This window comes from Orbicella franksi, chromosome 7 (assembly GCF_964199315.1).
Source record: "Orbicella franksi chromosome 7, jaOrbFran1.1, whole genome shotgun sequence".
Taxonomy (NCBI): Eukaryota; Metazoa; Cnidaria; class Anthozoa; order Scleractinia; family Merulinidae; genus Orbicella; species Orbicella franksi.
The window spans coordinates 23,320,497-23,344,609 of record NC_138151.1 but is presented as its reverse complement, the minus strand read 5'-3'; the positions used below and the strand labels follow the sequence as shown (position 1 = coordinate 23,344,609).

Here is a 24,113-nt window from a genome sequence, read left to right as displayed (position 1 = left end):
CTCCATAGGCAGATCTAAATCAAGATGGCATCAAGATCATTTTATTCTGCTGGTTCAGCTTTGTTTGGGACTGTTTACTTTTTCTTTTAACAAAAAACAATATATTTAAGATAGAGCTTTGCGGTGGCGTAATTTGTAATATTGCTGTTTTGATTAAAATGTCCGACTGGGAACCTTTTAATAAAGCCGGAGAAATACATCGTTTGAAAACCACCAAAACAAATAATGCTTTTGCAACAGTGAAACTATCATTGTTTTCATTTCTGTTCAGTAAAAATGAGCTAACGCTGTGAACAATTTTCAGTAAATAATGACCAGATGGTCATCCAGTAAACCGTTCTGCTCAGTTTTTGTCTTTGCCCTCCTTGGCCTTTTTATATCTCTCTGATTTATTTCTTTACAAATAATTCTTTTCTGGTTTCAAAGTCTAATCTATGCTTCTTATAAATGCAATATTTTTCCTTGGAACGTGGATCACTCTCACTAGGTTTTACCATCTTTTTTTTCAATTTCGTTTGCGCGTGTTCTCGTCCATCTGTTAATTCTTGGGTTTGAACAGCAGGCTTCGCACTTTCATGTGCCAATTCCGCCAACGAAATGAGATCCCAAAATTATTTTTCTCGGGATTTACACGCCAGCTAACATCGTCGTAATAAATTTCTATTGAGTAAGAGACGCAAGAAATCCGCAGATATTTGTCGAACAAAAGAATTTTCTCGGCTACAGTTCGACCATATGGTGATGTGATTGTTTGACTATATATAAAGACATTCAATGGACTCATCAGAATGTAGAAACCTTGACAGAAGAAACACTGTTTGTTAGTTTAAGGAAGATCATTGTAAACTGCCTTGAGTCAAAAGCAGCTACGTTCCACTTTACAAGAGGGCGCACGAATGTCGCTGTTTGTGAAATCAAATGATTAAGGATTTTTGTGGTTTTCCCATTTTGGTTTTAAAAGTTGCATGTACGTAGCATGAATTCAAAGTGCTTTTACTCCAGCTTTTCAAAGAACTGTATGTTTTTCACGAATGTATATTCTTCCTTATTATCCTAGCTATTCAAACTAGTTAGGTCAGACTTTAAAACTTCAGAACATTTTACTGCCTTTTAATCCACAGTTGTTCTGTTTTGTTTGTTAAAGTGCATTATACTTGCGATGCTCCAAGACACGAAATACATCTGCTCTCTCAAGATGCTTCTCTCCCTCTTTTTTGTGGTTTGGAAAGCGCAAAACGAGGCTCTCGCTACACAAGGTGAGCAACTTTAAATTTGCTTCAACTGTTTTACTAATTCCTCAGTGGTCACCATTTCGATTTAAATGTTCTTGACTTGCAACTGAGATCTTCTTCAACATCCTCGACAGCAGTGTTCACTCTCAAGACAAGTTTCCTTTTACTGTGTGATGAATTTGACTTAAAACTTAACAATTAAAAAATAGACCAGTCCATGTGGTCGCGCGTCCGTTCAGTAATGAATCACAGATGGCATCGAAATGTGCAAAGGAAAGACGGTGCCACACAAATAGATAGCCGATCGACTTTTAAGAGTACATCCACGATAGGACCAGGAGATGTTTTTTTGTTTGTTTGGTTTTTTTTTAACAAAAATGACCAAAACTCACCTAAAAAATGTTCAAAAGTATAAGGATCTACTGCTATAAGAACTCAACCAAATCTTTTCAAATTTCATTGAATGTTGTCCTATCTAACAGCAATCTATTGTCTAAGTTTCGTTTTTCTACGACTAGTTCCTATCACACAAGTCGTCACAGCCAAGACCCCCTCGCACCCAATAGTGAAAACTGTTAAAATACCCAAAGATTAGGCCAAAATATTTCCAATGGCGGAGCATGCTTCAAAATACGGTGTATACCGTCTAAAAGGTGGAACTTCATACTAACATTATCTGCAAAAAAATCTTTGGGCACTTGCTGAATTATTTCACAGGAGGGCTCCAAACACCTCGTCCTCCACCAGGTACCCGCGTCAATTTTTTTCATTATAGCCCGTAAATTCGGTAATTATGACACAGCAACAGACAGAAAATGCCACAAAATGGTTACACATCATAAAATTTAATGAAATAGAACCATTTCGAAGGCTTTCGTTCGTCGTAAGCCATGAAAATAACAATCGACGGCTTAATGATGGCTTCTATTTACATATAAGTGAGCTACGTGACAGGACTTACTCTTTGTTAAGTCAAACACGAGGGTTACAGAACATTATCAAAATGCTAACATTGTCTGTATTTGAATGTTAGAATGATTTTATAATGAAATTTTCTTTTATTCGTCTAATAAAGGAATAATATATTTGCTTGAAACTTGCACGCCACATCGCATCTTGATGCAGAAAGACCTCGCTATGCTGAAAACAAAATCAACTGCGTGTTTTTGTGACCTGTGCCCTAAAGAAATGTCCTTTATTTAAACTATCAAAGAGAAAAGTCAAAATAAATATGATCAAACAGATAAACACTTTGATAAAAAGTTACGTTTCTAGCTTCTATTGATTTGAAGCCGTGTTCTAATGATGAGAGCTTCAGCCACGTATGGGTCTTTCTCCTTATCTCACTTTCTCCTTCCTCGGGTACCGGTTCTGTCGGTGCTGGCCTCGCCTCCTGTGTTCTTTGAAGAGCCCCACTCCTGTTTAATGCGGCCAATCTGCCGAAATATCTGGAAAGTTGGGTAGATGTCAGCCATTCATCTTTTGTGAACACCTTCGTTCCCTCAGCGGTTCGCATGGACCTCATTCGTGCTACTACATCCTCAGCCGTTGCTTTATTTCCAGTTTCCTCTCAGTTAAAGGAACACTTTGCGCAAAAATTGGCGCACTTAGGCGGTGAAATGAACAGACTTATTGGTCATTTTTAGTACTTAGCCCATGTCAGCTGTTGGCGGTGCGTCTTCCGACTGGCTATGGGAAACTGAGGCGGATGCAGATGTGGGCAGATGAACTGCTTCTATTTAGCTACCAGAAATTGACCTGCACTTCTCTGCCCACTTTTTCTTCATCAAATCGTACGTAGACTCTTCTTTCTCTAATGCCAGAAGGTGTTTCCCGGCATCAAGGTGTCACTGAAAGTTGCTGTGACTTTCTTAAAGCTTTATACAGCCCTCCTTTGGGCAGCCAAAGTCCACACTCTGGAAGTGCTACAGGATGTTGTTCTCACGGAAGACACCAGTCAGCATGTCAGGACTACTGAACACCTGGTGAACTTGTAAGTTCGTCGGGACTTGAGGGGTACCGAGACGCGCCAGCGACGCCAAGGAAAAGACTTTTCCGGGTTGTTTGACATTTTAGGCCAGCCAAGTGATGATATCTCCACTTTCAGTGAACGCGAAGTTGTTCAAAGACTGTATGCCACGCAGCGAGTGCTTGGTCATGTTTTGGGACCTTTCGTCAACCTTGTATACCACTGAGTAGCAGCCTTTGATGCACCCATGCGAGTTGATAGCAGCTTTCATGTCACTGGTTGTATTGACGTCATTGCCCTCATTAATGTAGCGCCTAATGTGGAAGGCGCGGTGGCCTCGTGGTTAGTGCGCTCGTGTCCGGATCGAGCTGTCCGGGTTCGCGCCCAGTTCGGGGACATTGTGTTGTGTTCTTGGGCAAGACACTTTATATTCTCACAGTGCCTCTCTCCACCCAGGTTTATAAATGGGAACCGGCGAACTTAATGCTGGGGGTAACTCTCAGATGGACTAGCATCCCATCCAGGTGGCAGTAAAAATACTCCTAGTCGCTTCATGCTACAGGAACCTGGATAAGCTCCGGCCTGGTGGGCCACCTGGCTGGTATGTAGACTTTACCTTACCCACCTTAATGTGGCTCTTCACGGCGGCGTCTCGGCGGTCACATATGTCTTTCCCGGCTGAGGCCTCACTGAAGTCATAACGAGCTATGCGGACACCAACGCACTGTCCAAGGCTTGGAAGACTGAGAAGAAGAAAAGCGCAGTTATAACAGCCTGCGTTGTCAGATCTCAGAAAGGCTTTATTCAGTCTAGATTCCTGTCGCTTCTTGGTGGTTAATGAATCTTTGATGATGGAGTCAACGCTGAACCAGTTTTGATTGCATTCATCAAATACGTGGATAAATGTACGTGGCTGAAAATCATAATAGTAAAGCATTTTTTAGCATGAATAATGTTGAATAATGCTAAACTCTGCTTTTCTATCGGAAAGATGTTCTTACCTAAGGAGTACTTCACTTGAATCCACTGCTAGTCGCAGATCTGAGACGGCATTCTTTAGCTCCTCGCACCGGTCACAGGTGATGGCATGCTGATGTTGGCACTGACCCTTGTAGACTGTTTCTGTCCTACAGAGGGAGAACACTCTGCAGTGATCTGCACACGGGGATTCGCTGGCTGTGTGGATCTTGAAATCCGTTTTCAGATACTGCCGACCAGCTATTCAGTCCTGTCATAGAAAAATAGACAATAATAAACATTGATACTCTGTTAGCTTATTCAAAATTGTGACAACTTGTGCACCTACAGCAATAATGGAAGGTGTTTGTATCTCACCGGCTTGTTTGAGTTGACGAGTGATGTCTTCAAGAGTGGCGAGCACCTGCATCCCATCTGTCTGAGCGTTATCAAGACCGCCTAACGATTTCTTTGGTGAAACCCCAAACCTCAACAGAAACAAAAATGCTTTGGTTTCAAACTATTGTTATTTCTCAACGCAAACCTCTACTGTTACACCACTACTACAATTAACTCTGATCAAAATTTGTTGTTTACGAACGTTTTATAATCCACACCTTGATTATATTGAAGAGCGTGGAGCGTCCGAGAGGCTTAAAATTGGACTCTACACACAAGTTCAAGTACATGCGCATTAGGTGGGAGGATATAACTGTGCACACCATGTTCGGGATTTCTAAGCTCTGGCCACTCTCCTGTTTAAACGTTCTGGTGCCATACGCCACATCTTGAAGAAATTATGGACTGGAAAAGAAGTCAAGAAGTGGTCAACTTTGACAGTATCAAAACGGCACCTGGTGAACCTTGGTTGGTCATTGGGTTGCCCGGGCTTAGTTTGGAACGCGCGCTTCCTTGCCTCGTAGATTCTCCATTTTGAAAGACCCGAAATCAAAGCCAGTAGCTCGGTCTTCGAGTAGTCGGTCACAAAAAGCAACAGGATCTGCTGTCTCGTGTACCAATAGGCGGCCTCCTCATACAAAATTACCAGTCTGGCAACCAGCGTGTCTTCGACTATACCCTCAGCCGCTTGTAAACGACTGTACCGATACGTGACTTGCTCGCAGCGCCTTCAATAGCCTGTTCCGCTTTTTTCTAGTAATAGCGCTGGGTCCTGGATGACATGGTAAGAATGCCAGATTGGCAGTGTGACCTCACCGGGCTGACCCTGCCTTCAGTAGCCATTCTGAGAAAATTATTAAGGTAGTAAAGGCGGCGCTGTATTTGAGGGGTGGGCTGCCATTCTGCTGACGTCTCTACTTCAATAGAGCAAAGTCTTTTTGATAACGTTTTCTGTACCAAGATGCGATGTCAGGCGTGCAAGTTTCAAGCGAATGTTTTATTCCTTTATTAGGCGAACCAAAGCAAACTTCATTATACAATCATTCTAACGTTCAAATATAGACAATGTAAGCATTTTGATAGTGTTCTGTGAGTCGCGTAATTGAGTTAGCGAAGAAAAGTCCTGTCACGCAGTTCACTCATACAATAATAGAAGCCATCATTAAGTCGCCGATTGTTATTCTCATGGCTTACGATAAACAAAAGCCTTCAAAATGATTCTATTTCATTAAATTTTACGGTGTGTAACTATTTTTTGGCATTTTCTGTCTGTTGCTATGTCATTATTACCGAATTAGAGCGTTATAAATGAAAAACAAAAAATTGACGTGGGCACCCTGTGGTGGACGAAGTTTTCTTTTTTTTTTTTAAGCTATTAGATAGAAATGGGTCAATTGCAATTTCATTAAAGTGTCTGGTATGTAACCATTTTGTGGCATTTTCAGTCTGTTGCTGTGTTATAATCACCGAGTTTGCGTGCTATAATGAAAAAAATTCCGCCGGTCCTCTGTGGTGGACGAGGTGTTTGGAGCCCTCCTGTGGAATAATTCAGTGAGAGCTCAAAGATTTTTTTGCAGATAATGTTAGTATGAAGTCCCAACTTTTAGACGGCATGCTCTGTATTTTTAAGCGTGCTCCGACATTGGAGATACTTCGGCCTAATCTTTGGGTATTTTTACAGTTTTCACTATTGGGTGCGAAGGGGGTCTTGGCTGAAACGACTTGTGTGATAGGAACTAGTGGCAGAAAAACGAAAGGTAGACAATAGATTGTCGTTGGGTAGGACAAAATTGAACTCTTATAGCGGTAGAGCTTTATACTTTTGACCATTTTTAGGTGATTTTTGGTCATCTTTGTAAAAAAAAAGAAAAACAAGGGGGTGGTCAACTCCCCCCCCCCCGGTTTTGACCAAATTTCCTTAACCTTAGACTGAAGTAGGTTTGGGTGAACCCCTTCAAACTGGCCACGTTTTATCGAAATCGGTGAGATGGCTTGTGCCGCTTCTGCCTGGTCCTATCGGGGATGCACTCTTAACACATTTTGTCAGTTCTGTAATCTATTACTGAACAGACGCACGGCAACATGGAATCTATTTGTTTTATATAATAAAGAAACATCTTGAGTTTTGCTTTGTGGCGCTCAACTGAGACTCCTCGAGTCTTTTGTTTTAATCATTTCTACAAAGAAACGTGTCTTCCTTTTTTAATTCTTCTTCTTCCTTTTAGAGTTAATCCACAGCCTCGGAAAGACTTTTTTTCTACGTCTTCGTTCGACCACTCTGGTAAAATGTCCTTTAAGTTTTCAAAACTTTCCGCCATTTAAAACAAAAAACAACAACAACAACAACAGCAACGGAGGAAAAAGTTATTTAATGATGCCGTCATCTGTGCGTCGGTCCTCTAGTAGAACGCAAGTAAGAACCAATCAAAATCCATGCATAATGCAGCTTATTATATAAAACGTTTTAACTGATTTGCTCCTGCAGGCTGTGGTTCTGTGGTAAACAATACACTGAAAAGCCCCGGGTACCCGAGTAATTACCCGAACGATATGACCTGTGTTTACGGGGTGTCCATTCCACCCAACATGGCTCTAAAGGTTGTCTTTGAATATTTTCATCTGGAGTATTCGTCCTCATGCAGGTAAGTAACGTTGCATCTTGTAAAGTCGTGCAGTGGAAATAAGACTCGAAATGAAATGCAGTCTTTGGATATTTGTCTTTAGGTTAGGTTTTACAATGTTCATAAAGCAAAATACAGCAACGACGGAATTTCAGAACTGGAATCTACAAGAAGCCCTCCATACTTGCAAGTGTGAATGTTTGGGACTTTCTGGTAAACAAAAAAAAAAACGAGCTAGCTAAAAAAAAGTTGAGTAACTGATTTTCATCCCTTTGCTTTTGTTTAACTTAGGAAAAATAATTGCGTCGACCCTAACTTTGTATTCAAATTGAAAAATAATTAGCGTGATGGGATCCAACAGTTTGCAAAGTTGTAAAAACGCCTTTGGAGTGGATTCAGAGCCACCTTACGTTTTCCTTCGAGATTGTTTCGAAGATTAGTCGAAGGTGATTTTAATGTATCGACGTCATCCTTTGTCCACAAACTCGGTTGCCAGAAGGGGTACCTATGACGATTTTACCCGGTTTGAATTCAAGGAAAGCATAAATGATAATGAAGTCTTACGTTACCAAAGAGACAACAGATGTATGTTTGAATTAAATTACCACAAACTGTACACAATTTTCCTTACAGCTTGGACTTTTTAGAGATTGCTGATGAAAACAATGCTACAGTAGATACATTCTGCGGTGATGAAACTGGGAAGGAAGTTCTTGTAGGTGGAAACTACGCTGTCTTAAGATTTGTCTCAGACTCCTCTATGGGGGAAAAAGGATTTGAGATTTCTTTCAAGGCTGCTAAACCTAGTAAGTGCAATCACAAACAAGATAACAGAGTTTGAGAATATAGTGGCTTTTAATTGAGTATAGTAAAACCAAAATTACTCTGACCAATCACAGACAGACAGCATACAGCTCAGTGAACAAATCCGAATTTGAAGTAACTAAATGTAACCAGCGCGAAGCGCAGGAGAATGTGCTCGCGCAACTAGCGATTGGTTTTGGTTTTGCTTCTCATTCGCTAAGAAATTAAAGTGGCTCGAATTTTCTCAACCAATCAGAGCGAAGTGAAGCAAAACCAAAGCAAACGCGAATTTCTCTTGAAACTAAATTGAAAAAAACACTCCATTTTATTTCATCGAGATAACGTATAGAGTTAAGATGCCTACAGTGCAAGGTCTACCAACAGAGCAGAAAGTAATTAAAACAAGCTTTCCTTTTCTCTTCTCCTCCCCATTGCATATTAACATCAACGAAAATTTTCTATCTTCGTTTGTACACGATTGACAAGTATTATCTTACCTCCTAGCCTTACCCAAGGCACTGCTGTCAAATCCAGCTGATTCCATGCTTGTGTATCAGGGACGTAAACTGTCATGTTCGGTAACAGCAAATGGAACGTTTCCCATATACGTAGCCATTGTATTGAACTCTTCAGTATTGGTAAATAAAACTAAAACTGCCGAAGTTGTTCTAATAGATGAAGGGAACTACAGCTGTGTGGCTACTAACAAATACGGAAGTGACACAAAAGCCATTCTCGTTTCTTTTCTTCGTAAGTCTCTTGTTTTCGTTCTGTTTTGTTTCTTTTTAACGGTTATGTGCAAACCTAAACACATTATACGGCTTTGGCAGCAAATATCAAGGTAACGTAGGTTGACCTTAAATTGTCAGCTTAGAAAACACCCATTCAGTTACGTACTCTTCATCAAGAGAAGCGGATAGAGAAATATATAATGTAGAATGCTATGAAAAAAAAATTGTCGGCAAAACAAGACTTGAGGTCTACAAAACTAACTTGATCTTCGCATTAACTGTTTCAATGGTGCCATTAACAATTAATAAAATTAAGTGAGTATTAAAATGTGAAAGAGAAAAAAAAAGGCAATGGATAGAGTATACCGAGAATGTCTTGAAAGGGCAATGGCCTGTAAAAATGACAATTAAACGAACAACAATGAAAATTATCTTAGATCTGAAAACAGTGGCAATTGTATTAACTAGAATTTTGTGAAATGTCGTCGCGTTTAAAATATTGGGGATGACGTATATGAAATAAGTCATATATGATTTTTTTTTTCAAATAGTTTTTCTGTTTGTTTTGACAGCTTGTTTCCGGGTAGTTAACAATGCATTGATAAGTCCTGGGTACCCAAACGACTATCCCAACAATCTACACTGCGTTCACAAAGTACCCATTCCACACAAGATGGCGTTGAAATTTGTCTTTCAATATTTTGACGTAGAATTTTATTACCACTGTGGGTAAGTTGCTATCCTAGGGAAAAGTAGAGATAATATTTAATTGTCTTGCTAAAAATGTATACAAACAATAAAATGACCGCAAAGAGACACGAAAAAATAATGAAGAAATTTTGCATGGTGGATTCAAGGTTATGATGCCCAACTCGGGAAGAACAACTCCCAAAAACTTTCATTTTCTTAGTTTTGATCCCTTTGGCGGCATATTATGTGGTCATGAAAAAGAAAACAATACAAACAAAGAACGGCCGGAATAATGTTAATGTCGAGCAAGACGAATGACACCACAAATCACTGATCTTTCCTTGCAGATATGACTACGTGGAGATTGCTGATAATAGCAATGCAATAGCTACTAAATACTGCGGCAATCAAACTGGGAAGCAAGTTGTTTTAGGAGGGGACTATGCAGTGCTGACATTTTATTCTGACTATGCTGCACCAGCAAAAGGATTTGTGATCATTTTCACCGTAGTTCAACCGAGTAAGTCCAATAAGAAATGCGACAACTTCCTTTTTTTTGCATTTGCAGTTTGTAAACTGGTCGATGTTGATGCATTCGCAAGTGTCTTCTTTCACTCAGACTCAAGCGCTCTTTAATTTATCTAAATACATGGCATCCAGTGAAGTAATGGAGACCGTGAATTGGTTAACAATCAAATTAAGAGTGCCTGCCTGTAGAAATCAGACAAATTCTTAATTTCGCGGCGAGGGTCCAAATTCGATTTCGCTCATATTCTTATGGTAGATAGGCTAGGACATGACAAAAACTACTGGATAGTTTTTTTGGCAAAATATCCTTTTATTTCAAAGAAATATGCAAATTACCAAATTTCGTTAAAATCGTCATTTGACGCACCATTTTATTAAACAAGTTTGAGAGCCTCGCATGCAAAACCACATCATTCTTCCGTCTTTAAAACACTCAAATATTTTTGTGTAATGTTTAAATGTGTACTGGGTTGATTTTAGGGAATGTTGCGTTGTGTTTTTGGGTGCAAAATAATTAAATTTCGAAGACATGTATTTCATTCACTTAGAAGTACTTCGTGAATATAATTTATTTTCACCATGTGCGAAACCGTCAAATGGATTCAGCTTCTGGTGGTTGAATCGCAGAACGATGGTCTACAGATTCCTGTAAAAATTTTAGGGGGGCAAATTATTGTGAGCGACGCGAGAGCTTTTCAAAGTACGTCAAAAATGCAAATATTTGACCATCCTTCGTCAAATTTCAATTTACGGGTAAGCCGTATATTTTAGCATACGTCAAATGACGACCTATATTAAGTTGAAATAGACACAGAGCTGATAATTTCGAAATGTTCTAACCTTATTTGCTGTAAAAAGCAGGTCCAAAAGCCAATTTGACGTATTTCTAGCCGATCTCGCACCATTCGTCGCACAAAAAGCAGAAATTTGCTTTCGTTTAGACAACGCTAACGTCCGATGTACATCGCCTACTGTCAACCTATTATTGGTAGAATACCATGAATCTGTGACCATCTTTCGGCGCATATGAACATCACTGCATCTAAGTCAAAAACGGCTGAGTCATTTGTAGATACAGTGGAACCCCGTTAATGCGGACACCAAAGGGACACGATAAAGTGTCCGCATTATCCGGGTATCCGTATTAAGCGGGCTAATTTAAGAGAAAATATATGAGCTTTTTAGTTGTCGGGACAAAAACAACTGTCCGTTAGAAGTAGGTGTCCGTATTAAGCGGGTGTCCGTAGAGCGGGGTTTCACTGTAGTTGCTTGCTTTGCACTGCGCCAAAATATTACGTTTGATGCTGACCATTGCTGATAAGCGCGTCGGCGCAGCACAATCTTACAGCCGTTATTTGTTCGTCACGCAATGCTGTCACGGCATATGCTGCACATTTTGATCTATTTTCTAAAGAGCATTCTCAGGATAAGTGAAACAATTTATTAATTGTTTATCTGTTCATATATATAATAATGTGTGTATATTTATATAATTGTCACGGTATTCTATAGTGAACGTGGCCTCGGTCCAAATCACGTTTGTTGTACGTTCTGATGCTTCAGACAACAGCTGATAAAGCTAGTGCCTGTACTCACTAGAATTCAAAAAAAAAAAAAAAAAAAAATCGCCATAAACAAATTATAGATCAATGAAGCAAGACCTAGCTGAAATAAAAATAGGAAATCACAACGTGTCTAATTCGTGAGAAAAACAGACTAAATTTAATTAGTAATTACGTGAGTAAACAACCCTGGCCATGCCATTTTATTTGGCGTATTTTGTTTGCTTAGTGGCGGGGCATTGGAAGGTTGGTAACAGAAAATAGAGGACTGTTGTCAATACAGTCCAAAATCATTGTCCGTAAAATGCTGTAAATAAAACCCCTATTGACCAGTTATCTCTATTAAGCGTCCGCGGCCACCATTTGGTCGTTCCGATAAGGGTTTCTTTATTGTCTTTACCCCTATTAAGCGGCCACCCAAAATTTAAAAACTTTGTTTTGGAAAGGGCAATGGCAGATAAGAGTCTCAAATTGAACGTGACGAGTGATAATTCAAACACACGTGTATCATGGGTGTCTTGAATTGACACCATGTTCACCAAGAAATTTATAACCGATAGTGAAAAATATTCAAGGTACACCAACCTCTATTAAGCGGCCAACCCCTATTGAGCGGTCACCACCCATTTCCCGGAGGGTAACCCACTGTATTGTATGTAAAGTTAAACCAAAAATAATTGCACAGCACGAAAAGACCTAGGTACGAGTTTTAACGTTACAGTATTACGCAGGGCATGTAAAAGATGACAACAGGGGCAGTGGTAAACTATTCATTCTTTTCATTTCTAAAGTTAATCTCTTCCTACTCAACAAGATTGTGTACTCCCAGTGGTTCCAAGCCTTACGGAGCCTTACGTATTAGGATAGAAACTGTCTTACCCCTGCCCCCTAAAATGGGATGACAGCATTGCGTGACAAAGAAACAAGGAACCGCTGCAAGCAAGGATTCAAGCAGCAATAGATCAAACCATGATCATCAAACGTAATATTTTGGTGTAGTGCAAAACAAGCGACTATCTACAAATGACTCAGCCGTTTTTGACTTAGATGCAGTGGTGATCATATGTGTCGAAAGAGGGTCACAGATTCATGGTATTCGACCATGACAGTTGGCGATGTGCATCGGACGTTATGTAAACAAAAGCAAACTTCTGCTTTATGTGCGAAGAATGGTGAGAAAAACACGTCAAATCGGCTTTTGGACCTGCCTTTTACAGCAAATAAGGTTAAAACATCTCGAAATTATCAGCTCTGTGTCTATTTCAACTTAATATAGGTCAAGTCATTCGGCGCATGCTAAAATATACGTCTAACCCGTAAATTGAAATTTGACGACGGATGATCAAATATTTGCATTTTTGACGTACTTTGAAAAGCTCTCGCGTCGCTCACAATCATTTGCCCGAAGAAATTTTTACAGGAATCTGTAGACCATCCTTCTGGGATTCACCCACCAGAAGCTCAATCCATTTGAAGGTTTCGCACTTGGTGAAAATTAATTATATTCACGAAGTACTTTTAAGTGAATGAAATACATGTCTTCGAAATTTAATTATTTTGCACCCAAAAAGACAACTTAAGTTAAAAATTAGAAATATCTAAATTGATGTAGAACGTAACAATATATTACCTGACAGTTTATGTGGAAATATTCTAAGTAAACGCACGAGGGCACGAGGGCCATCCGTAGATACAATAGCAGATTTATGACAGACTCATTAGCCTATCGAGGGTCTATATTATGGAACATGGTGAACTACAATGATAAAACAACTAATGTAAGCTTCAAGGAATGAAAGAAACGGCTAATTGCCAGGGATTTTTTCAAAGACTTTATTTTTGACGGCACAGCAGTTAGTTTTTACTGATCAAATATTTTACATGTATATATTTCATTGTGACGTAGTAAAGGCTTGTAAGGTTTAAATCCTATCGTGCTTAAATAAAGGTTTTATGTTGTTTTATGTTTATGTTGAACATTTTGCTTGATAGTATGCTGTCATGGGTGAGCAGACCAAAGTGAGGGTGACAGAGGAAAAAAAAAATCATAGGAATAAGGGATTATATGGCATCCTCTCAATAAAGAAATGAACTACTCCCAAAAGCACCAAATCAACTTCTTCTATTAATCTAGCTGTTGCATATGTTGTATATCTACACTGTAGGTCATCGGTCATGACTAACGCCTGCCCACTTTAATAAAGTGTGTCCTCTGCATCCGCTATTTTGAGTGCGTAACGTCTTCACTCTTCTTCGGAAATCACTTAACTGGTTATGGTGATTTTCCAGTGGGTCACAATGGCGTTATTTTTCTCTTATCTTTTAGCTCCACCAAGGATTTTGCTGCCAAATCCAGCTCCGGTGGTACGCCTATACCAAGGGCAATACCTTCAGTGCTCAGCCATTGGAACTCTGCCCGTATACGTATCTATTACAGACAGCACCTCGTACCTATTTGGGAATAGGACAAACAGTTTACATGCAATGATAATGGAAGAAGGGAACTACACCTGTGTGGCAACCAGCAGATATGGGACTGACGAGAGGGTTATTCCAGTCATGTTTAAAGGTACGATTTGTCTTTGACAGGACTAGAGAAAAACAGTCACATCCAAGAATTCGTGACAACCCGTACCTTTAATGAGTGAATACGTTATTTTTGGGATCAGTAGAAAACAGACGCAGCGAAGGCTAAGCAACTCGTACTAACAAGAAAAGATAAAATTACGCGGTCAGTTGCGAAGGCCCTGATCAGAATGACGCCGTAAAGACCCTGCCAGATGTTCATCAAAATGAACTCAAGTCTCGCCGTAGACAACCCCATTTCAGGGGAATTTTTTCCATTTGATTTTTTTTCGTTCCCTATTTCACTATTTTGAACTAACTTCAACAGTTGGGTTGAATTAAGAATTTGTGTTTTCTAGTTGTGATTCTAATATATTAAGCTTTGTTTCAGTTGCCTTTTTAAAAGCCATAAAAGTAGTTAATAGGGAACATATAATCAGAAGGCATTATGACCAATTCATATTCAATTATTTACTGCTTTATGCTGTCATAAGTAAGAAATATTTGTATGAAACATTGCAATGAAAAGTACATTTCATCCGGAATACATTGTACTTAGTGTTGACAGCCGCTAGAACAAACGGAAACTACGACATTTTGTTTGGCAGGATGTGATGCGATGGTAAACAACACACTGACAAGCCACAGGTACCCCAACAAATACCCGAACAACTTGAACTGTGAATACAAAGTTCCTTCTCCCCAAGGCGTGGCTTTAAAAATATACTTTAAAGATTTTTATGTTCAGAGCCACTCCACTTGCAGGTAAGCAGAACATGTTATTCATTATTCATTATCTATGTGACTTGATTAACCAGAACTTCCACTTTTAAGGAAAATAGGTGTAACGAACCCTGATTCCAACCCGTCCCCCAATACTAATTGCAACTCTATATCCTTTTGTAAGCATGGACCGGACTTGTTTAGCATATAGAATAACTATAATTATTTTATAAGTTATCCACTCTCCTTGTAAGTATAAATAATGTAGCGGTACAAATCCTTCCTAACCAGCTCTATAATACAGAATGTGCCCTTGCAGGGATTTTTCACGCAGTGAGATAATGCAATGCATCGGAATCAGAAAAAAATTACTATTCTTTACTGTAGTAATAAGAAAACTTCGTCACAGAAAAAACTCCCCAGATGTAAGGCTACGCTTATTTCGCTTATACCGCCAAATTTCTCAGTGCCATTTCTTGAAGTATTCATTAACACTTGTCAACGTTTAGCTGAAAGGTCTCTTTAGTATCTTCTAGTTTATTAAGGATACTAAAGAGCGCGTAGAGAGTTACAAAACAAATGCACTCCTTGTTAATTTGTTATGGAATATAACAAATGAAATGAACAAAGAGTGATAATTTACAAAAGCTTTGTTGGTCTGAATCCATTCATGGCCGTGCCCGTGAGTATTTTACTTTCCAAATTTGTGGACCGTAATGATATCACGCCATACTCACGCCGTGATTCTGCCAATACACTTGTCGTTCCTTTACCACGCACAAAATATTTTCGTAATAGTTTTTTATTACAGCGTTGCAGTTCTCTGGAACAGTCTGCCCATGTCTGCCCCTTAATGTCAGGAAAGCAGAGAAACTCTGATTGAATTTCGAACCGCTTTAAATAATTACCTTAGCAATCGTTAGAGACACGGCATTCATGGAAACCAGGTTTTAATATTGGCGTAATAGTATTTAAGATAGGTTACATTGTAAGCAATTATATTTATAATTTTCACACTGGGGATTTAACTCCCTCCAAGCGCTAAACAGGTGCAAGTACACCAATTTTGCTTCGTTTTTTGCCAAACTTTGCTTTTATCCCTGGATTACTGTCTTAATTATTTTAGTTGGAAAAAAACTGACAAAATGTCAAATTATGACGTCATAATTAATGACGTCAACAAGACGTGATATATGAAGTTCGTAATTTCATACTATAAACTACATCAAATGATAGAGCGCGACTAGGAGAACAATGTACTGAAAACCATTTCTTAATATGACCAATATTGTTTGAGTCAAAACAATTTAAAGAAATTTCAGTGTCCCCCCGGAACTATACTTTTTTCGCAATTTAACCCCCTTGGCTTACTTTCTTCAGTTTTCATTGAAAAATGCTACAAATTCGAAAAAATGAAGATCTTGGTGTACCTAAAAATGATATCGTTTTTTTTTGTTTTCGCCTTTAGAACGATAATTTAATCTCTTAAATAATCGATGAAATCACTTTTTGTGACGTCACACAGTAGTTTTTTTTTTGTTGCTTATAAACGTATGAATAGCTTTTATTTGGATTTTTTTCTAGCTGTACACGTTCTGCTCATCAGAAGCCATCAGCCTGCAATATAAGTAGAGTTGCAAACACGAAAAAGAGCTTTCATTTCGAAAGTTTTATTTCAGGGGGGATCACTGCTTTACTGAATGAGCATTCCTTGAAGTTCAAATTGTCATATCTCCTTTAATATTTGAGATATTAAAAAGGGATTTCAGATTTCAACTTCTCTCGTTGCCCTCTTTTGAAAGCGTCAAAACAACGTTGGGATTTCCAAACTTTAAATTAAGAGTATGGTGTGACGTCATCGATTATGACGTCATCATCTGACTTTTGCTGTCAATTTTTTGGTCAAAAACGTTGGACTTTTGTCCTCTTTTCACTTGCCAAGTTTGATAATGGCATGTCAAGTTTATTTGAAGTAATACAAACATGAGCGCTCAAAGGGGCTTATATCCCCAGTGCGTTTTATCTTTCGTGGTTTGTACTTTTGAATTTTTAGTCTAATTTTATGTCTTTAGCCTGATGAATTTTTACCGAGGATAAATAAAGATTACTTACTTACTTACTATCTTTTATTTTTCAGTTTAGATTATTTGCAGATCGCGGGTGTTAATTACTGTGGCTACCAAACTGGAACGTTTGTTCTGGTGAGTGTGAACAGCGAGAACCTACACATAACATTTCACACAAACGGCGTCACCGAGAAAAGAGGATTTGTTGTACAACTCACTACTGTTGAACACGGTAAGTGGAAAGTTAGCGAGTTAGGGGGTTGGGGGGGGGGGTTGAGGGGGGCGCTTGGGATTGTCACCTTGTATAATTTTGTTTTCGCTATTGCTTGAGTAGTATTCTTTTTGCAGGTGCATGGTATTTTTTTGTCTTCTTCTATGCACGAATCTTGTCCTTTTTCTTCCATGTTGCTCTTAATAACGCTTTCCCTCTTTTCAGTTATTGGCGACTTATTAGTTAGGTGGTTAGATTAATTTAATTTAATAGTGTTAAGTCCTGAAGGTAATACCGTTTCTAAATAAAGATTTTACCTTTTTACCTTAACTTTACCTTTTTTTTTTCAAATTTGGTTTTTCCAAAACACCCCTTCCCCCCATCACCGTTCTAATGATCCGTCCCCACCAGACCGTAGAGGGAGCTATTTGAGGCACCAAACGACCCACACGTTTCTAAAAATGCAAGCCCAGGGCATTGTGTATTTATTCCAGTTGCATAACAAACGTTACTAACTGGCTATATGTACATGTTCATGGGACTTACAAGCTTTCAACCTTCCCAAGCCTAATACATATTATATTACATTACATTATATTATATCTGTTATATCATATGAAATTATATTATTATATTAATACTTAATTGACCACTCCCCTAGAGAAGCTTTTCAGGGCCAATGAAACAAACAATACGAACGAAAACAACAGAGTTCAAGAGGCAGACCAGTTGGCTGGCTATGTACGAGGATGACCGAGGGGTTGAACCAGGCACTTACCCAGAACAACACTAGCTAGTGGCCAGAGCGGGATTTGAACCCGTGTCACTGCATTGAAATCCAGCGCCCTAAACCACTCGGCCATCCTCCCTCCACATGCCTTCGATATACTTTGGAGTGACTTTTTGCGAAAATGCATAGGACGAAAACCAAGATACAAGTGTTATTGCACAGTGAAGCATTACATATCTATTTTGCTCCGTGCTATAAAGAATTACATATACCAATACAGAGGTCAATACTAGTTATGCTCGATCAGGGGTAGGAAGGTTGAATGGAAGGCCGACGTTTACACCGTGCCATAAATAATACAGGCAATCAGAATGCAGTAAAGCCGTTGTATATTTGCCGGTATTCCACTGAACCTTCCCATGCATCGCATTGATTGTGCAGGTCTATGTTTTTTTGTTTTTTTTTCCTATGAAAAACCATAGAAAAACCATAGAAAATACATGCAATTGAAAGCTTTCTCGTGACCATGGAATATCCTACTTGTCACTAGTATTTTCTAGGCATACACACTCGCCTAAAGGTTCGTGTGTATACGAAGAAAATAAAAGCGACTCGTTGGACATTCCATGGGATACCAATCAAAAGCACTACATAACTAGTATTTATACAACGGTTTTCTGCATTCTAATTGGCTGTATTTTCTATGATATCGCACAAAGCCATGTACACGATTTCCTCTGTTGATTTGAACAGATTATTGTGCAAACAATAACCAAATAAAAACATATATGTGACATTAATGAAAGAAACGGTATTTGGTATGATTTAGTCTGCAGACTGCCGTGTTCCTATTTACGGTCGGCTGGTTTCTGGAAAACCTGGTCCTGCAAAAATGTAACTTCTCTGACGAGCATCGTCAAATGTGTACCAACAACTACTAAGAAACTGTAAGATAGTGTTAACTGGTTTATTTGACACTTTTTAGCCAAATGATTAGTATGATTTTCTCGAAAACGTTGACACTGCAAATTACAAAAGGCCAGCTCCCAGGCGTGTTAGCTTGTTAGCTCAGTTGGTAGAGCGCCGGTTACATCGGTATCGCACAGTTCACTTGCATCTTCATTCTTTAATCCAATTAAATCAATCAATCTTTATTTATACACGAAATAGTATCATATTTATATAGTCTTTATATGGATTCGTGTGAATTTATAATGGAAATTGAACTGAGTGTAGTGCAATTTGGTCTGAAATCACACGCGTGATTTAAAATCACCAGTATTATTTCAGACAAAAATCGCACGACATGAAGTTCAATGACCACTTTATTACGCCCATTTTGAAATCACGCCATTTTTTGCCAGTGTTAATATTTATTTAATGTTTACTTCAGGAAAACCCGTTTTGAATTTTGATGGGCTTAAAAAAGGATGAGATTTAGGGCACAAAATAGTGCGATTTGGGAATAAATTGCATTGTTGCGAGCCAATCAGATTGCAATAATAACCAATGATTTTCAAATGGGTGTAATAAAGCCTAAAATACATTGAGTAACTATTTAACTCAGAGAATAAGCTGCAATAACAGCTAAGGAATATTTTTTCTAATTAAAAACCGTTATAAGAAAAAACTATGCATGGCTTGACTCTGACAGCATCACCTTCATCTAAAGGCTCTAAATTGCGGGCACCTGTTTTGTATTAGCGACCTGTTCAAGTATAAGATTTCCACATATTCACACTGAATTTAGATCCTCTCTTTTGTCGACGTAGGGAAGCCTTTCCGTCTCATTTCACTTCGGGATCATTTAATTATTCTATATGTTTCTCTGTGGCTTGTGATCACCTTTACGTCAATGTTGATGGTAATCTGAGTCTGTTGACAAATCAAGAAGTACAGCTAAGGCAACACATTGCAGATGAATCACTAACAGAGATTTTTTCTCTTTTCTCAGACATATTTTCTCAAGTACTACACCATTCTTGGCCGACTATTTGTTTGATAACTTGACGAATCTGGTGCTGTTGTGAGTGGAACGTCGGTTATAGTCCCCAATATGCATGCCTCAATAATTATGGTGATACCTAATATTTAATTAATATGCAGTATGACATTAGTATAGAATCTGAGGCATGCAAATATCATTTGCTACACATCTAATACTTCCACCAGGAAATAGTAAGGAGCGAATCAGTGAATGACACAATTTTACAATTGCCGGCGTAATGATTTTAAATATGAGATTAAATGGCAAGCCAGGTAGACAAGCATAGGACAAGACAAGTACAAGGATATCCCCCATTGCATGCTGATTTTAGCAAAGCTCTGAAGTTTCTAGGAGGTTTAGATCTCATTCAAACTCAAAGAGTACCAGGCAATTTGAATTTCCCGTATGGCGTACGAGTACACACGTCTGTTCTCTGTACATTTCTTTGTAAAATGTGCAAGATTGTTGAATTTCGTCGAGTTTAAAGATGATATCTACAAAACGAAGCAGTTTTGAAAAGAAGGCGTCACTAAATGTCAATTTCGCTAGCTGGATGCATTATCTATACAAACTTGTGATCAAAAAAGTACGACAGAGGACAGAAATATTCCATGCAGCATACTAATAGAAAGTCAATGTGGTACACCGAATCTACAGGGCCCGCGGAGCAATTTTTAGAGTGCAGGGGCTGCTCCCGCCTCTTCAACTGACGGGGAAAGGAGAGAGAGAAGTGACTCTAGAAACGGTTAAAACTTATTTCGTCAGGCTTGGATGTTTCCCCGTGACCCCCAACAGCTTTAGCCGACCACTATTAGTCCGTTATTAAAACAGTTTTTATTTTTGAAAATCTATTTTACTAAATTCATTTTTTTCCAAAACAAAAAGTGGGGTGGCCCCTTCCCCTGCGCGGTCCGATCCCTGACCTAGGACTTCCATCTGAAAGACTTTTTGTCTCTGAAAGGCCATCAGTCTTATAACGTCAACATTACTACACGACCTTAAACACTGCCTTCAATACTACTTTCCTTTTACTTTTATGTATGACTTTATTATAACTACCTCTTTCGTAACTATTAACAGGGATCTTCGTTCTAACGCAATTGTACGTCTAACTGGTGTTGTCTTTGGTAAACTAAGAAAGCTGCAAATACTGTGAGTAATCTGTGGAAAACATTAGCCAAATATACAGGTTATGGTTTGCTCCCCTTTTAAGAATTTGGCTTGATATTCTAGGAGCATTTTCGTTATGAAAAGTGGTATTTGATGGTTCTTCGATTTTTTTTGACCTCCAAAACATGAAAACGGAATAAAGTCTCCGAAAGATACCGTTGGGGAAAATTTAGTTTAAACAAGGACACTGCCTATACACTGTAAAAATTGATTACAACCCCAGACAAAAAAGTTGGGACATGAAGCAGGTTCTCCCCTCTCCCCACTTACAATGTTGATAATCAGGAGATTTTTCCCCTTTTTGTTGAAAAAAAAAAAAAAAAAACGCGACCTTTTCCAACATTGATTAGGGGGCATAGAGGTTACGTGATCTAGCTCAACTGTCCCAACTACTTCTGTCCGGGATTGTAGTTAAAATAACTATTTTAAATAGTCACGACCGATAGCAATAGTCATTATAATCATTCTTAACAATCGAAATTGTCAACAAATGAAAACAGTTAAATTAACTTTGGGTAATAGGTGGTTTTAACCATTAACATTAGCTGTATAACTCTAAATGACTATTCCTATTAGTGCTTAAACGACCAAAATATTAGTCACGGTACACTGTGGCTACAATTGAATTTGGAGCCCCTAACTGTTTCTCCAATAACCACGATTCACAGCCTTCTCAAATTTTTTTCTTTCGTTTCAGTTCACTTATACTGACATCTTCGAGTCGCAATGACTATGTCGTGAACTGTAAACCTTACATTACGATGTTGACGGCTCGACGTCTAGAATAAAATGACTGACGGCTCGCCCAGTCCAATTATTTGCAAGGTGTCTTGGCAGTGTCCGTATTTAAGGCAGGGGAGTCCTTTGTCTTATAGTCATACCTCACAAAACGGGAAACAAGTAGTTAACGTTAATTGTTTATTTACACAGGGATCTGTCGTCCAACGCTATTTCAACGCTACCCGAAGATTCATTTATGAATCTGACTAATCTAGAAAGGCTGTGAGTCAAGATTAAGCGTTACGGTAACAACAAAGCGACAATATCGTATGGCAGCTCTCACTGGATATTACCATAAATCAGGACGCCGTTTGCCGGCGTAACATGATTATGGTGATGATGATGTCAAGAGCAAGAGATATTGATCAGAAATGTGTCTTACAATGACCACAACTACTACTTTCACCATAAAAACAACACTTAAAACAACGTTTTTTTTTATGTTTGTTTCTACACTAAGGATAAAAATAGATAAATTCGACCTCAAATATAACAAAAGTGTAGTTTTGCACGCCTTTTTCGTGCTTCATTGGTTTTTGTTGTCCTTTTTGGAATCGAGGGAAAAGAACACATCTTGCTGGAGGTAAAACTAGTGTGAGATCAAAACTAGCTATAGCCTCCAAACTTGTTACCTGAAAAAAAGTTTAATAACCTTCAAAAAATGTTTAATAGGACGTTGTCTTCAAATGCTATAAAACTCCTACCCGATGGTGTGTTTGTAAAACTGACAAAGCTGCAGAAGCTGTAAGTGATAAAATCAGTACGCCACGCGTAGCTTCTATGTCTTCGTTTTATAATAGCGGGTATTCGTTCACGTGACCAGCGGCCATATTGGTTTATTGAAACGAAAAAAATATTTTGCATAAAAATAGAGTTCATTTCCCAGAAGACTGGTTTACTCCTCCAACATGGCACACACTCTACCCCCCAAATTAAAGCTGCGTGCCTAGTGACCTGGCCTCTGGGTCAGGAAGAGCAAACCTGTTATTGTTTTTACACTGTTTTCAAGTGTGGACGCATCAAATGATTAAAAACTACACAAACTTGAATACGCGTACTTGTAATTCGTTGCTTGTACGAACGTACGGTTTCGAAAACTAACAACAAAGGAAAATTACAACTATGAATACGGGAAAAAGACAGGCAAGAACGAAACCAAAACTTACGTTTGTGTCCTTATAATGTTGACGGTGACGGTATACTACTTCGATCGAGCACATGCTTTTTTGACTCGCAACACATCTCGGGATCATAACTAAAAAGTGCATGACATCACGCGTAAGGGCAGTAACATCAAGTAGTAGGGAGTTTAACTAAACCACAACGGCATCGGCAACGGGAACGTTGCTAAACAAAAGATTTAATGAGCAGAAAAATGGCGGTGCACGTGCGTTATAATTCTTGGTATATTTCTTTGTCGTCCTCTGTAAAACAACAACGTGAAATGACCAAATTCTGCGTTGTCTTGAGACCGTGAACGACGACGGCTAATTTTCAAAATTTCTATTTCGAATTTAACGCTGTGTTCCATATCCAGTTTCGAGGAAGTTTTGATAGTGACAAATAAACTTAATGACTTTAGATTATCGCGAGATTCGCAAGTAAAATATCAGTTCATTTTTAAATCGACGTTGTCCTCGGCGTCGCCGTCGTGGTTTCCTAGACTCCTTATTATTAATAGCTTTTACCGTTGTTAGGTAGTTAGGGTAAGGTTAATAGCCTTGTTGATGCCTGTAACTGTAATCACAATGGCTGCTCTCTTCTAACATGAGCTGAAAGACAATGAAAAATTTATCACTTGCTCATTTGCTCAAAGTAAGATTTAATTATGTTGCACGAGCACGATAGAACTTCTAGCGTGATTTCGAAAAAAGTAAAATGCATGGGATTTCTAGACTAACATAATTTAACCTCTTGACATTCCTATTCTGACCATCTCTGGGTCGTCAACACCAAACGTCATATTGTGAATAAATGATTCTATAATGGGTCTAACAGATGCTGCTGGAAGCGGCACTTTTTTTAAAGTTGGTAAATAAAAATAAGTCCTTGAATGGGGGATAGTAATTTAGTCACGCAATTTTAGGTACATATAATATACGCAAGTCTGATAGAATTATATTTGTTGAAGTCTTACCATTTTACAGGTATTTGTCAGCAAACGCGATCAGGGTATTACCTGAAGGGGTATTTGCAAATCTGCGGGATCTTAAATATCTGTAAGAACACGGTTGCGAGCCAAAACGCGCCTTTAACTGTATATGCTTACTGTAACTAGATATCTGATATGCACAAAGTGTAAAAACTATGAAACAAAACAAAGAACAAATCGCTAGAATTGTTTTCAAGGTTATTCCATGATATGCAAGACTCCGAAATGTGGCCTCC

The 24,113-nt window shown here is 38.7% G+C and overlaps 2 protein-coding genes across 6 annotated transcripts in view; one reads left to right on the top strand and one right to left on the bottom strand.

Annotated features, from left to right (window-relative positions):
• Positions 1-24,113, bottom strand: part of LOC145492241 (uncharacterized) — a 629,788-nt gene that overhangs the window by 335,361 nt on the left and 270,314 nt on the right. The window lies entirely within an intron of this gene.
• On the top strand, positions 682-23,950 carry LOC145492684 (tolloid-like protein 2). The gene is made up of 16 exons (XM_081472093.1): positions 682-967; positions 1,145-1,256; positions 7,043-7,199; positions 7,812-7,984; positions 8,487-8,732; positions 9,286-9,442; positions 9,751-9,923; positions 13,820-14,062; positions 14,667-14,823; positions 16,919-17,079; positions 18,618-18,735; positions 19,743-19,814; positions 20,856-20,927; positions 21,876-21,947; positions 22,398-22,469; positions 23,873-23,950. The coding sequence occupies exons 2-16, from the start codon at positions 1,160-1,162 to the stop codon at positions 23,946-23,948; spliced, it is 2,046 nt and encodes a 681-aa protein (XP_081328219.1). The 5' UTR covers positions 682-967; positions 1,145-1,159; the 3' UTR covers positions 23,949-23,950.